The 14,554-nt window shown below is 49.5% G+C and overlaps 5 protein-coding genes across 5 annotated transcripts; 1 reads left to right on the forward strand and 4 right to left on the reverse strand.

The window, feature by feature from the left end:
• Nucleotides 1-86: 86 nt before the first annotated feature.
• BJX67DRAFT_308920 (uncharacterized protein) lies at nucleotides 87-767 on the reverse strand. The gene has a single exon (XM_071027116.1). The coding sequence runs from the start codon at nucleotides 576-578 to the stop codon at nucleotides 228-230; it is 351 nt and encodes a 116-aa protein (XP_070881232.1). The 5' UTR covers nucleotides 579-767; the 3' UTR covers nucleotides 87-227.
• A 549-nt stretch (nucleotides 768-1,316) lies between these two features.
• Nucleotides 1,317-2,255, reverse strand: BJX67DRAFT_308923 (DUF4452 domain-containing protein). The gene is made up of 2 exons (XM_071027117.1): nucleotides 1,823-2,255; nucleotides 1,317-1,723 (listed from the first exon to the last, which is right to left on the reverse strand). The coding sequence occupies exons 1-2, from the start codon at nucleotides 2,105-2,107 to the stop codon at nucleotides 1,412-1,414; spliced, it is 597 nt and encodes a 198-aa protein (XP_070881233.1). The 5' UTR covers nucleotides 2,108-2,255; the 3' UTR covers nucleotides 1,317-1,411.
• Nucleotides 2,256-4,503: 2,248 nt separating this feature from the next.
• On the reverse strand, nucleotides 4,504-6,146 carry ssn8 (cyclin-dependent protein serine/threonine kinase regulator SSN8). The gene is made up of 2 exons (XM_071027121.1): nucleotides 5,698-6,146; nucleotides 4,504-5,644 (listed from the first exon to the last, which is right to left on the reverse strand). Exons 1-2 carry the CDS (start codon nucleotides 5,936-5,938, stop codon nucleotides 4,842-4,844), a joined length of 1,044 nt encoding a protein of 347 aa, XP_070881234.1. The 5' UTR covers nucleotides 5,939-6,146; the 3' UTR covers nucleotides 4,504-4,841.
• Nucleotides 6,145-8,751, forward strand: BJX67DRAFT_308930 (mitochondrial carrier domain-containing protein). The gene is made up of 8 exons (XM_071027118.1): nucleotides 6,145-6,554; nucleotides 6,635-6,715; nucleotides 6,805-7,012; nucleotides 7,071-7,675; nucleotides 7,725-7,786; nucleotides 7,843-7,946; nucleotides 7,998-8,030; nucleotides 8,086-8,751. The coding sequence occupies exons 1-8, from the start codon at nucleotides 6,425-6,427 to the stop codon at nucleotides 8,603-8,605; spliced, it is 1,743 nt and encodes a 580-aa protein (XP_070881235.1). The 5' UTR covers nucleotides 6,145-6,424; the 3' UTR covers nucleotides 8,606-8,751.
• A 519-nt stretch (nucleotides 8,752-9,270) lies between these two features.
• Nucleotides 9,271-14,211, reverse strand: ubaA (E1 ubiquitin-activating protein ubaA; the record flags this gene model as incomplete). Its single annotated transcript, XM_071031685.1, has 9 exons — nucleotides 9,271-9,843; nucleotides 9,901-10,079; nucleotides 10,151-10,228; nucleotides 10,281-10,449; nucleotides 10,509-10,616; nucleotides 10,966-11,086; nucleotides 11,146-13,927; nucleotides 13,978-14,063; nucleotides 14,129-14,211. 9 exons carry the CDS (start codon nucleotides 14,209-14,211, stop codon nucleotides 9,271-9,273), a joined length of 4,179 nt encoding a protein of 1,392 aa, XP_070881236.1.
• Nucleotides 14,212-14,554: the final 343 nt, after the last annotated feature.

The following is a 14,554-nucleotide window of genomic DNA, read 5'->3' on the forward strand; positions in this document are numbered from 1 at the left end:
GGTAATATGAATTTCACACATTTCGTGTTACTTTATAGTTCCTAGTAAGGAGGAACTTCTTTAGGTGAAGTCCCTTCCAAGGTCGTAGTTGAATATGGTGTGTCATTGTGATTGACCCCGTTCATCGCTGTCATTACTACTCCCCAACACCCAAATGCCATTCATGCAGCGGATCAGCAGGGTACTCGGGCCATTTTCCCGTAAATAAATGGAACGACTACTAGATTTTACACAGTATATGAACCTGATTGTCTTGGAAAACCGTGATCACGGTACGAAGTTCGTCCAAGAAACGAGAGATATATATATATATGCGAACACTGCAATCCCAATATGACCATTGCTATCACACGGCCTGCTGTAAAGAGCGATGTCGAATCAAGATAGAGACAGTCCAGAATACTCCGAGGTCGTATTCGAGGGTGATGTGGCCTTCGTCCTTGGAACTGCTCAATCATGATTTGTGTAACAGCGAGGAAAGATACCACCACGAGCCGGGATAGCAACAGATAGCTCAGTTGATGCACCAGAAATCTGAACTCTGTTGGGAACATGGATATAGAAGAGAGAATAGACATTTGTATCTGAGGTCTATGCCCGTGGGAGACCAAATATTGAACACTGACCAGTCCAGGGAGTCACAGCCAGCGGACCTAAACAAACGGACTGCTGTCCCAACCATATACACGAAGCAGAAACAAAGTAGAGAGGTCAAGACAAGACATATGCAAGATATCCAACGTACTAAAACCTTCCGAAGCAGAGTTTAACAGAGCCCAACCGATGCAAGACGTATATCGTGCCCGCCTTTCTAGATCCTTAAAAGCATGAAAATCCGTTTCCCGCCCAAAATGGCAACCTCACCAAACCCCAAAAGAAACATGGCAAACCGCTAAGCTGATCTGATCTGGCAAGGCCGCCAAAGTACTCCAAGAAAACAACTCCGTCGCCCCCCAAATGACAAGATCGCCGCTTTCTATACATCATCGTGGCCTGAACCCCGAGGCCGATAATCGGTATTTTGGTTTTTCCCTAACCGAAATTGTAAAAAAAAAAAACAAGGTAGGTATCGCTGGAGAATGCAAGAATCGAATCGCAGGCGCCATCGCTCGCAGGTGGTCGAAAAAGCATCAATCTAGGAAATCGTGGTCGGAGGGTGTATGTACACGCAAAAACAATGTATCCTTTTATGTTCCGCGAGTTCGTGAACTCGAAGAATGAGAGTGTGAGTTGATCGTAGAGGAAAGGGTGGTCGTGTCGAACGATTGACAGAAACAAAATAGTGAATATTATGACCCGCGGCTAGGGAGACCGATGATGCACAAGCGGAGCGAATTTCGAACAAAAAAATCTCTTGGGCGGACAGTGATGCTCCTTGCCAGCAAATTGACGGCCTGGCATATCATCGCCTTCACCACCGACGCTGGTTCTGCATCGAGGCCGGGGAGATGGACGTTGGCGGGCTGGTGAGCGACACCCCGGTGTTGGGATTGACGATAGGAATGACTTTGCGGGTGCGGGCAGCCGAAGGCTGCTGGAAATTCACTTGATTATAATTACCAGTAACTCCGGAATGCAGGTAGGTATTCGAGGAAGCAGGTGACAAGGAAATCGAGGGTGTAACCTGCTGGACGGGCTGGATCTGATGCTGAATAGGGGATGTGTCGGGAGAGCCACTGGAGAGAGACGATCGATCCGAGGACGCGGAGTGAATTGAGTGCAGCTGCATCAGATCGAAGTCAATAAGGGGCCCTTTGCGGATACGGTCATTGTGATGGGGCTCCTCGAGTCATTTGGGGTGACCCGAGTTGTGATAACATACATCGTCCTCTGTCAGGAGGCCCGGGCAGAACTCCAGGTCGTCGTCCAGGTCAAAAGACCGTCCAGCCTCGAATCTGGCACGGAAAGCAGTCATGGAAGGGGCCTCAGCCAACTCCCTCATGCTCTTGACGCCCCGGAACTGACGGTGAGCATTTTGAGCGGTCATCTTGGGGCCTTTCCGGGTGCGGCCATTATGATGGGTATTTGACGTTGACATATGGGCGGCGGCGCCGTGGTGAGGGGCTTGGTGATGCTGCTGATGCTGTCCGTAGTAGAAAGTCGACATATTGACGTATTATCAGAGAGTAATAATCAGCAGGATGGGTCGTTGAGATGGCCAATGTACACGAATAGTGGATACAAGCAAGGGCCGGAGAAGATGGATACCGGTGGGAGCGGGACTTTTTGTAAGAAAATGGGAAGGAAATACAGAAGGGATGGAGTTGGAATGCGGACGCGGAAATATTCTTTATGAGGAGAATATAACGACGCAGGGGATGAAAGAAGGAAGAATAGTAATACGTTGAGGAGGAGAAGATAAAGTGAACGCTGGAAGGCTGGGTTGAATTGACGCAGTGTGGGATGGAGAACGGACTGGATTCGGAGGCGGGACAAGAGGGAAGAAAAGAGGGAGAGGAGCGGAAGAAAAGGAAGTCGATCGGAGGCGAGAGGGAGCGACTTGTGGGCAGGGAGGGGCTGCATGCTTTGGTCCATTTCAAGTCGCTTTTCCCTTGGGGCTGAGTTTGGAGTGGAAGCGGTGGGTCCGTTTCTCGACTTGGAACTGCCAGTGACTGCTGCTGTATGGTAAATGACCGTAATAAAACGACGACCACGGAGCGAGTCCACACATTGTTGTGGTGTAACATTTGAAACACATCTGTTCCACAAGCCCAGCGCTTACCACAGCTTGAGCTCACGCACCAGTTTTCGGCAGGGCACGAACCAACCAGATCCTCAGCGGCGGCAGCTCAGTGGCGACCATTCTGATCGTAATCGAATAATATCAAGGAAAGCTCCGCTAAGTGGAACTTCTTACAATTTTTAGTTTAAGATCACCAATAAGAAGCTCGCCGTCTGTGCTGGGCGGCTACTATGTGGGGATAAAATGACGTTCATCACGCAGCTAGTCTTCTTCAGGTTAGCTTGGCACCGCTATCAAATTCATTCCTGGTTTAGCCGCTGAAGGCTGCCAACTGTGTGTCTATCATCTCCTCCTTGAGAGCTTGAAGGAATGGCTCATCTCTGCTGGGCTGCGCATGAACGCAGGAGACCAACCATGCCCATCTTTTCGGACAGCCTTGTTGCAAGAGGGCAGGGTGGAGCCGCTGCTGACTGGATGTGATGTGTGAGACCGCTCTCAAGGAAATTCGTCCTTCGAGATCTCTTGTTGAGCAGTTCGTCGCGCGGTCCTGCTTTCCGACGCTTCAATGAAGAACAGCACTGAAACTTGAACACGCAGTCGCCCTTCGTTTCCGGAGATCAAAATGGAGGGGCATGTGTTGGCGGATTCCCACTACGACAAGAGCGGAAATAGATTTGCAACCAAATGATCAAGGCCCCACACACAACAAACAAAATCTTGTCGATGATTTGCTCCCAACGTTCCCAGTCCCTTTCCATGAATTCGTGCGACAGCTTGTGGGAGAAATTCAAGATGCACCATCCCATTCTTCTCGAGATTGTGGCGCTCATCTGTCACATCTCAAGCACGAGTGAGCAGGAGGATGCTTGTGGGGGCACGATGCCCCTCTCCCAACTTTTTTGAAGTCGTGACATCCAGGCAATTTGGCTGAGACCTTGTTGGAGTAGGAGTGGACTCCTCCTCAGCCCCCCTTCACGGCCATCTCCGCAATCAAGACTTTCACCCACAAATGATCTTCGAGGGATGTTGAACGATTGTCGCAATTTTCTTGGCTTTAACAAGCCACAGCTGTGGCTTTGCTTCTTTGGCCGTCTCCCCTGTTCCTTGTCTAAGCCACACAATCCTCCAATTAATTGAGTCATCGAGTGATCGTGACGCGTTGGTTGCTATCGCAAAATGACGAAGAGCACGTTGCAGGTCGAAGATGGCATTCATTGTCATTTTATTGCTGTTCTCATTCCCTCCAAGGAGATAGCAGAGCGATGCTGTCCGCCCAACATAATCTGAACATAATCTGCCCCTGAGGCTGTCGGTGCAACGAACGAGCATATCTAAAGTCAGTCATCATCAGTGCGACACTTAACAAGGGCATGTTCAAGCACCAGTCCAGCCAGTTCAATGTTTTACCATTTCCCGAACGAGCTATCCAATGCATGTCCTGAAGGCCGACAGGAAGGTGAAAGCAGAAGGGAACGAACCACTCACCTTTCTTTTAGCCTCGCTCCTGGATTTTTCTCCTCGGCGAAGGGACAGAGCAAAACAAGTTCTGTCACCCGAGCGGTTTCTGCACTGGCTTGCCCAGGTTGAGGGAGAACTCATCGCGTTTTTGTTGCCATTATTTCTTTGCACCTCGTGGATGTCCACAAGGATGTCCATTTGCACTCAGTGATTTGCGGAACATGGGCTTGGAGCAACCAACATGAAAGACGGATTCTTGAGCCACCCAAACACGTTGAGGCAAGACAGAAACGAAGCAATATTTGGCGCCTTTTTCAATATCGCTGCTAAGTCGTGCAACATGGTTAACTGCCTTGGGAGGGCATGACCAAAATATCCTTTGGGTCATACGGCTCTAGTCTAGAGAGAGACTGTGCCACCCATACCTCTCTGTGCAGCGATTTGAACACCGACACAGGGCCCTGCGCGAAGCAGGCCTGAATCCCTGACATGGTCCATCTCGGCCAATTCAGGGCCGAGGGATCGAAAACCATCTCCGATGGAATAAATACTGTACAAGCTAGTGGGTGATGTATTAGTTCAAGTCTTGCTTCCGTGAATCCACATGTGACGGTGAGAATGGCACGCATAACCTAGAAATGCTAATACCTAAGGTTGAATTATGTATTCGCTCTATATATTGTAATCATGTCAAAAAAGCTTATTTATCCAAGCTTTTCCCCTTGATCATGCGCCCAAGTAGCTCTTTAGAGTTCTTCTCACTGTATTGCTCCCAAACTTCGTAAAGCGACACCAACTCTTGAGTGCATTCAATGACTGCTTTGATGTCGACCTCGCTTTCGGCAAGCCACGTGATGAGTTTTTGGATTCTGGGAGGAGGTCCAGCTCCCCCTTTATCTCCAAGTGCCGCAAATATATTTATTCCCCCCTCACGCATTGCCCCTGCTATCGGCGCTGGGGAGCTATGGAAGGCCGTCTGGCTGCTCGGCTTGAAGACAACAGCAACAATGATTGCCATGATAGCAATGACATGAGGGGGATAGAGTAGCGGGAGATCAGTGAGATAATGATCGTTGATCACTGACCATGCAAGAGCAACTTCATCTGATGTAAGGGTGAGCTCGGCTTGCAGATCGGAAAGACTTCGGTATGGGTGATGCACGATAAGCTGGGAATGCATCTCGGAGATCAGAGAAAACTCGCACTCGCCTATTTTCGAAATATCCGGAGCAATGAACTCTGATGGTACGTGAGCAGCAGCAAACGGGTTGGTTGTAGTTAAAATTTGCCTACCTGGCCAGAGGCTCCGAGCCTCTGTGACAACAAACCTAATATGTTGGGGGCATTCCTCCATTTTACAAGCGAGGTAGAATGCAGTTGTAAGAACAAGGTACGGATTTGTGCTCCTTATCTCGTTTTTCGTGTAATATCTCTTGATATACACCTGAGCCGTCGCCAGCGCCTGTTGTCTAGTTGACATCCTCTTGCCAAGTTTGTTAAGCTCTGGATAGAGTTAGACTGAATTTCTGGATCCGTGGGGTTCGGACATATCTTACGCTGGCTGAAATAGATATTGAGTAATCGTTGGTCCGGGAGTGGGAACTGAGAGTGGGCGACTTTATCCTTCTCCCTGAAGCTCTCTCGAATCGCCGCGAGCCGCTCTCTGGTAAAGAGCCAGTGCCGGCGCTGAGTCGACGCCCAGTAATTAGCGGCCATACCTGATTTTCCCAAGTTCAGGTCAAAGCGGTGCTCATCCTGACAGGACGACGCTGTCAATGGATTGCACCTGATAAGCATGCAATCCTCCCACTCTTAGGGGAAAAGTGTGATACGTTCAACACCGTATACGTTTTGACATAGTAATATCGTGCTTCCTTTAACGATAGATAGATAAACAGACAGACAAGATGAAAAAGTCATGCAAGACCAAAATGGCCGTCTGGTCAGTCGGGTTGGCGAATGACTTCCCAGAAGGGGATAGTGAGGCCAGCTTCGGCCTTGTGAGCCGCGACTCGGATTTTATTTCTTCCGGGCGCCGTCATTAAGAAAGCAAATCATTGCTGGCGGATTTCTCATTACGGTTATCAAGCTTGAAGGCTTGTCAACGAAATCTGCCATTCATCTGCTATCCTTAGAAGACAAGCAAGGCCACAGATTCGATGCTCACACTATTTCTACGTTTGCCCTCCCCTGCTGCAACGGGGATACACTCAGTTCGACAACCTTTGACCCCTCGTTGAAAATAATGACGAGTGGCCGATAATATCCTAACCCCAACCGAATATGGCCGGCGCCGAGTCGAAAGATGAGAGTGACCAAAGAGTTTTAAAGCTTTGGGCACGCCTGGGCGCTAAAGAGCGGGATCACTTGGACTTCCATGGCCTAAAAAAGGGTCTGAAGAAGATCGATCATCGTGAGCCGTTCCGTGACCCGGTCTCGTGCTTTTGGTCGCACCTGACTGAATATGGTCCTAACAATGTCTCTTCTCGCTAGCCCTTAAAAATGCAGATAATATGCTGCAGAATATCTTCCGGTCGGTCGACACCAATGGAGATGGATACATAGAGTACTCTGGTAAGATCACACGTCATCATATCGTGATCAGTCCTCGACACTCCACAGCTGGAAACAGCTGGTGATTTGACCAACCTAATGATTACCAGAGTTCCGAGCTTTTATTCACCGTACCGAACTTGAACTTTGGCAGCTCTTCGAGAGCATTGATCACAACAAAAATGGGGAAATTGATAAGACCGAGCTCAAGAGCGCTTTCTCAAGATCCGGCGTTACCGTCTCGAACGCCAAGCTGGATGAATTCTTCGCGGATGTGGACACGAACAAGGACGGTGTTATTTCTTATTCAGAATGGAGGCACGTATCCATGGCAGCTCTAAAGATGTGTTCTCTCTAATAGGTCTGGATCACGCAGGGACTTCCTCCTCTTCTTACCCGGCTATTCGTCCTATGACCTACACGCCGTCCTGTCATACTACACGGCCACGGGAAATCTAAACCCGGAAGGAGATGTCCACATCAACGATTTGCAGGGTTTAGGTACAGACCACTCGTTTCTTAGACGTTATATTTTGGCCATCAAACATGTTTTGTACAAGATTTTCCCAGCACACATTTTGACAGCATTCACCCCGTCAGCCTATGCGGAAGCTCCCGGGCTATCGCTTTCCAAGCCTGCGTTTGAGAATGATTCCGAATTGGATTTGGAGTGGTTGCCCATACCCAGGACCGTCGCCATGTGGATGTCCTTTCGATATTATGAACAGAAGTTGACCGAGAATACTCCTCAACTAGGTTATTTTGTTGCTGGTGGTATGGCAGGCGCCGTGTCCAGGACAGCTACTGCGCCGTTGGATCGCCTGAAAGTGTACCTCATTGCGAAGACCGGATCAAAGTCGTCTGCCATCAGTGCAGCGAAAGGCGGAGCTCCAGTTAAAGCGGCTGCAAGAGCCTCAAAAACCTTGGTTGATGCGGTGAAAGAGCTATGGAGGGCCGGGGGTATTCGGAGTTTGTTTGCGGGTATGTTATCGACGTCTTCTAAGGCCGCGAATTACGCTGACGGCCAAAGGAAACGGCTTGAACGTTGTCAAGGTCATGCCCGAATCGGCTATCAAATTCGGAGCCTATGAGGTTAGACCACCCATACGCTTTACGCGTGAGGGTAACTTAATACTAAAATCCTACAGTCCGCAAAGCGTGCTTTTGCTCGCCTTGAGGGGCATAACGATCCAAAGCGCCTCCAGCCGACCTCACAATTTCTGTCGGGGGGATTTGGTGGAATGGTTGCTCAGTATGTCTGCGCGATATAATCTTGGGAACGTGCTATCTAATCCTAAGACAGGTGCTTCGTCTATCCTCTTGACACCCTAAAATTGTAAGTTCTTATAGATTCTCAGTTCCCGTCCCACACCGCTCACGAATGTTATCAGCCGAATGCAGTGTGAAGTCGTCGAGGGTGGCCTTAAGGGAAATCAACTCATCGCAGCCACAGCTCTGAAGGTGTGGAACAAAAATGGCATGTTCGGGTTTTTTCGTGGCCTACCGCTTGGCCTCATTGGAATGTTCCCTTACGCGGCCATTGACCTGTCAACTTTCGAATACCTGAAGCGCACCATTCTTGCTCGAAAAGCTCGTTTGCACGGTTGCCACGAAGACGATGTTCCTCTCTCTAACTTCACCACAGGCGCTATTGGCGCTATCAGCGGGGGTGTTAGCGCCTCGGTTGTCTATCCCTTGAATGTTCTCCGAACTCGAATGCAGGCTCAAGGAACTGTGTTGCACCCTACGACCTATGATAGCATCGGAGATGTTGCCCGCAAAACTATCCAAAGCGAAGGTTTCCGCGGATTCTATAAAGGTCTCACACCCAATCTTCTCAAAGTCGCGCCCGCCGTATCCATCAGTTACATTGTCTACGAAAATTCGAAGCGAATGCTTGGTCTGAAGTAGTCCGATTTGTCTGACCGCAGCCGTCACTGGTTGCTTCCGTTTGACTCGACCCATTCCAGTTTCCGCCATATCAACACTTCCGTCTTCTTGCTCGGCCTTTAGAATCTTTTACCATGATACCCTTTAACCAGTCGCATCCGATACGACGGCTTGTTTTCCCTACGATGGGAACGAATTGATTCTTGCCGCTCTTGCGCACATGCGCCCTCCTTCATCTCACCGTCCTGATATACCATACCCCAACCACCCGAATCATTCCCCCGCTTTTAGTTAGCCTTTTTCCCTCTATTCATGTCCATAGGGGGGATGTTCTATCCCCAGATGACCAGTTGTTTTGGTATGAATTTTTTTTTTTGTTTTGCACGTCGGATCCACACTCGCATCGCGGGCGTCCTGCGAAGAAGCATGATGGAGTTTTCTGGTTTTTCTTTTTCAATTTCATATGTATAGCGGAATTCCCGGGCTTGTCGGAAGTACGCAGTGGCTTTTTTTTTTTCTTTGTATCTAGGGATTGCTGGACTGCTACTTACTGTTAGGATAGAACTATATAGTGTATAGAGGAACATGGAGGCGATATTCGCGCCAGAAATAAATAGCTTGAGTTACATAGCAATTCAGCGACGTATTATCCCTGTCCCAGTGTCCCTTAGAGCATTAATACATATTCAATTCTTAGCCACCACAGCCCTCACCTCCTCATCCTTAGGAAGAATGTCTGGCGTCGGCCCAACAGGCGTGATACTAAATTGGTTAATCTGCGTATGGCTCTTGGTATAGTGCCACTTAATATGCTCAAACTGCGTAGTCTCACGGAAAGCCGGAATATCCCAGTAGAGCCTGCGCACCCATTTATGAATAGCCGGGTATCCGGAGCGAATATCGCGAATATTTGTCTTGAAATGCTGCACATAAACCGGGTCAAACCGGATGATCGTTGTGAAGAGCCTGATATCGGCCTCTGTGATGGTATTCCCGAAGTAGAAGGCGGAGCTCGAGGTAGCCAGATGGGACTCAATCCTATCGAGGGAAGAAAAGAGTGTCGTAACGGCGCGCTCGTATGCCTCTTGCGTGGTTGCGAAACCGGACTTGTAGACGCCGTTGTTAACGTCGTTGTAGGTCCATTCGTTTGTGGCTTCGATATCGGTGCGCAGGGCGGGTGGGAAGAGATCGATTTTCTTATATTGTTCTGGTAGGAGGTCGTCGAATGCGTAGTAGAACATACGGATGATTTCAGAGCTCTAGCATTGATGTTTTGTTAGTTTGATTGGTGTTATGACGGAGGTGGAGATGAGTACCTCGTTGCTCACAATTCGCTTCGTTTTCTTGTCATAGAGGACAGGGACGGTGAATCGGCCTGCATAGTCGGGTTCGTTGTCGAAGTAGATCTCACGCAGGTGGGTGAAAGAGGGGTGTAACGGGTCCGGGGTGGTGTTCTCTCCAGGAACATTTTCGTCTGCGGTTGCGAAGCGCCAGCCTTTATAGAACATAGAATTAGTTCCGCGCAGTTTAACTGGCATTGAAGAATGAGATATTCACCATTCGGACCCAGGTGCCAATGCACAGAGGTGTAAGGAATTATATCCTCAAGGCCCTTTAGCTTCCGCGTGATCAGGGTCCTGTGTGCTGCGAAGGGTCAGCTCCTGCCCCAATTAAACAGGGATTAAGATGTACTGACCCCAAGGACAGGCATAAGAGACATATAAATGGTACCGATCCTTCTCCGGGGGAAACTCGGCTCCGGCGTCCCTAGAGATCCAGTTTCGGAAGACAGAAGCTTGACGCTTGAATTCGCCGGATTTGTCGGCTGGATTCACCCAGTCGGTGATTTTACCTGAACTACCAGTCTAGAGAGGTGAAGCAAACTTTAGCAAAAAGATTTGGGTAAGCAAAAGATAAAGCTTACAGCCATACTGCGGGTTGCTACGAGTGGTGTGGGGACGAAAAAGCCTGTGGAGATGCTTGAGCTCGAGGCTCTCGGAAGAACGCTTTTCGATAATAAATGCTGAGAAAGCTGATAGACTCTATGCAGAGTAGGGAACATGAATGGGAGATTGGAACCCAAGAAGCTTGGGATAAGGGAAGGTGCAATTATATATTCAACTGGGAAAGGTGGTGTGGGGAGCTCAAGGTGGAATGACGTTGATTATGGATGGGTCACTAAGCTGACACGCGATGACAAAGCCATTACTATGCAAGGACCGTAGCTGGAGAAGGGTTAAATTTCGAGTCTCTTCTAACTGATGTAATCGAACCAAGGTATATCTGTATGGTGCTAGGGGTTGTGCTTTTCAGTACACATGTATAGAGACGCTTTCTTAATCAAACCGTAGTCCCATACCCTTCTACTTCCTCAGTTTTACCATCACATATGGTATTTCGACGTCTTCTTCGGTTTGATCCTCCGCGGTAACTTCGAAAATCACGTTCTTTTGATGCTCGGGAATTGGCTTCTTGCTGATGTGCTCCACTAACTTGCTCATCCTGTAGCGAACGCGCGTTAGCAACTAGTTCAACGACCAGAAATATCTCCATGAACTTACTTCATCGGGAGACGGTCCTTCACTTTCGATGGACCGTAAAAGCTGGCATAGAGCAGACTGACGCCAGAGCTGACCATGCTAATCTCAAGGCCCAGGTCAGAGAAGTGCTTGAGGAAGTCTTGCAGGGGAATATCGTCCACTTCGAAGCGGTCCCAGATCTGATCAATAGCTACTTCACCCTGTTTGCTAACGTACTTGCTCTTGGGGCTCGCAATAGGCTCACTGAAGCCGAAGAATGGCAGCGCAAGATTGATGAACCCGTTTTTGTACTGTTCAATATCGTCTTTGCCATCAACGATCTTGAACAGCTCCAGGGCGACTAAGCCTGTCACGAGAGCGGTGCTTGTAGCAATGGCAGGGATAATTTTCCCGGCAATGAACTTTGTCTTATGACGATCAGCAGGGGTAATGTCGTAGTTCTCCGCGCGGAGATTACTGGCGGCCGTAATGAAATCGATGTGGTAGTTTGTATCGTCATCCTTCTCAAATTCGACTGGGTTCAGGCGGAACCCTGCAAGAGATTTGGGAGAAGGCAGGCTGTCAACGAGACGCTGCGTTTCGTCATTGTCATCAAAAGAAGAGGATGCTTGAGCGTTCGGATCCGGTTCATTCTCATCCGCCTGGATTTTCACGCCGGATTTCGGAATAAATTCAGGGATTATCATGTTGTCTACAACCTTTCGGTAGTAGTCCTTGTCGACACCAGGATTCTTGATTCCGTAGTTGAAGCCGTGAAGGTTTGCCGCCGCGATGACGAACCCGAGATGCGTAGGGTTAGAGCTATCAAACTTGAGTGGCGTGGGAGCACGTTTGGGTCCCGACCAGAACGGCTGACCTGTCGACGTGGTCGAGTCTTTCGGGAAATTGTAGAGCAGTTGTTGGATGGCGTTGTTGTACTGCGTTTCAAACTGATTTCGGGCCCAGACAATGCAGTCCTCGAATGTCAATGGCTTGTCCGTCACCAAGAAGTCACGCAGATGCTCCAAAGTTTGTTTCTCATTACCAGCCTGCTTCAGCGTTTGCTCGATATAGTTCGGCTGAGACAAGTACAAGTTAACGGCCTCTGGAGGCCCAACGAAGTATGTCTGGAAAAGATCTCTTGACCAAGCAATCGTATGCTCGATACGGTTCGGGAAACTCTTAAGGGTACACATCGGGAACGACTTCTCTGGGGGATCCTGGGAGCTGGAATAGGACTCAGTAATGCGCGGAAGGACAACTTGGGTATTGCCCTTAGTTCCAAGAGTACCACTCTCTAGCAACGGCTTCCTGAAAAAGACACAGCGGCGATCGACGTAAGTTCTCGCTTCGACATTGTCGAGCGCATTTGTGACTCCATCGAGACCTTCCCAGAAATCTTCGTTGAAGACGTCCTCAGTGTCTGGTCCAACCCGATCCTTGAGTGTTACGATCTTGCCCGCCAGCTCGGGATTCATTGCTTGGACAGCAGCGGAGGCACATTCACTCTTAAGTTTGCCCACATCCTTGCTGCGGAAGAGGAATTGTCGGTTCAGGTTGCTCTTTTCGATCTGATCCATATCTGTAACGTAGACCTTGCCCTTGGGTCCCGTTCCAAGACCAATCATGGCCCAGTTTTTGAGCGTCTCACATCCAATAGCTCCGGCGCCAACTAAAAACTGCGTAAGGTTGGCAATCTTATCCTGGAACTCCTTGCCAAAAACAGCTATCTGGCCATCGTAGCGCGTGCCAAGAGGCTTGCAAGCCTCTTCCGACCGGGTGGTTGAAGTGGGTAGGGACTCGAGCGAGTCGAAATACAGCCATTGTTGCACGGGACCAAACTTCCCGGACACTGCCTTAAGGACTTCTTGTGCAACAATACCTCCAAAGAAGGCTGCCAAGGGGTTTAGGTCACCTTGAGCTTGGTAACTCAGCTCCTTGATGATCTTCTCGTCTAGCTCAACCTTGTCTTCCTGGTTGGACGCGAGGTCATTCGCAATCTTTAAAACTTCCTGCGCATCAATTTCGTGATGGGGACGGGGAAATTGTCCACCATGAGCCTCCGCGAACTTGTGAAGAGCTTGGACGCCGATATGGAGTTGTTGGGGTCGGTCAAACTTGGCGAAGTCTGAAATCAAGAGCTCTGGTTTCTTGATTTGCTCAGAGAGAGGCTGAAAATCGACAAATTTAGGCATCTTGACCTGTGTAAACAGACCACCGCCCTGGTATGAGCCGAGACCAGACACGTCTCCGATAGAAAAGGTATATGGACCTTTGACTGTGACCTTTCTCGGAGCAGCGTTATTCAAGGCACCCATACCTTTGATTTCGGTGAAAGTCACGAAGTCCCCGTCTTCTAATCCGTGACGGGTCTCATCAAGCGCCGAAACAAGACCATCCTCGGAGATGTCTGCCACAATCCCACTCACAGGTTCCTCGCCCGTAGAGTCGCCAACGGTGAAATTCTTTCCAAAGTCGTTGAAGAGGTATCCAAACAGACCGAATGTATCCGCTATGGTAAGGTAGATGCCGTTGTTGTGGCAGAAATCTGCGATCGCCAGCTGTTCCTTTAACGGAGTTGAGGTGAGGACAATTGCCTGGTAACGCTCCAGCTGCTGCAAGTCCTCGGCGATATTGGTACCCTCGTGGATAGTGACCGGGACATAGGAGTTGAGCTCCGCAACCCTTGGAGCAGTCACCTCGGCACGTGGCTTGCCGACGTCTTGCGGCTGAAGAAAGAACTGGGAGGAGAGATCGGCTATAGCAACGGGGGCGGGGTCGTATAGAGTGAGGGACTTGACGCCGGCAAGGGCGATGTTTTTGGCTGGGGCTGTCAGTTCTCGCAGCCATTGAATATACATCGGCAAGACTCACCAATCTCGACACCTAACCCTTTCAAGCCAACGACGAGAACATTCGAAGAGCCCATGCGCTTCATAGCTTCGTGGCCAAGGACATACCTAGAAGAGAGCGAAATCAGTATAAGATTGAAGGATCAGGTAGCCGATAATGCAGGTGCACTCACAGCTGTCGGCTGTACAAAGACTCGTCAATCTCGCCATGCTTGATAGCTTCGACCGTCTCTTGTGAAGGAGCATCGACCTGCATCTTGGAGTCCTAAGTTCATCAGTAAACTCAGGCGCCTAAAGTCGCAAACGACTAACTGATCACGAAGCATACCGTCATGGCCTTCTTCTCCGGTCGAGTTTCGGACTCGGCAGACGCTCTTCGCTTTCCCAGCTTCGCAGCGTCACGAACGGGAAGATCGGAGGGGGGAATGGTGAAAGTATAGAGTTGAAAGCCTTGCTTCGAGCAAGACTTTCACACAATCCCAACTCTTATCCACAGCTCTCAGGATAGACCCAAGAGGCAGAAGCGGTGAGGTCCGACACGTAGCGGAAGAGCTTTGGAGCTCAAGGGCGGGGTCGGAAGGAGAGGAATAGAAAAAGCT

Source organism: Aspergillus lucknowensis (assembly GCF_044049455.1).
Source record: "Aspergillus lucknowensis strain CBS 449.75 chromosome Unknown BJX67scaffold_70, whole genome shotgun sequence".
In the NCBI taxonomy this organism is placed as follows: Eukaryota; Fungi; Ascomycota; class Eurotiomycetes; order Eurotiales; family Aspergillaceae; genus Aspergillus; species Aspergillus lucknowensis.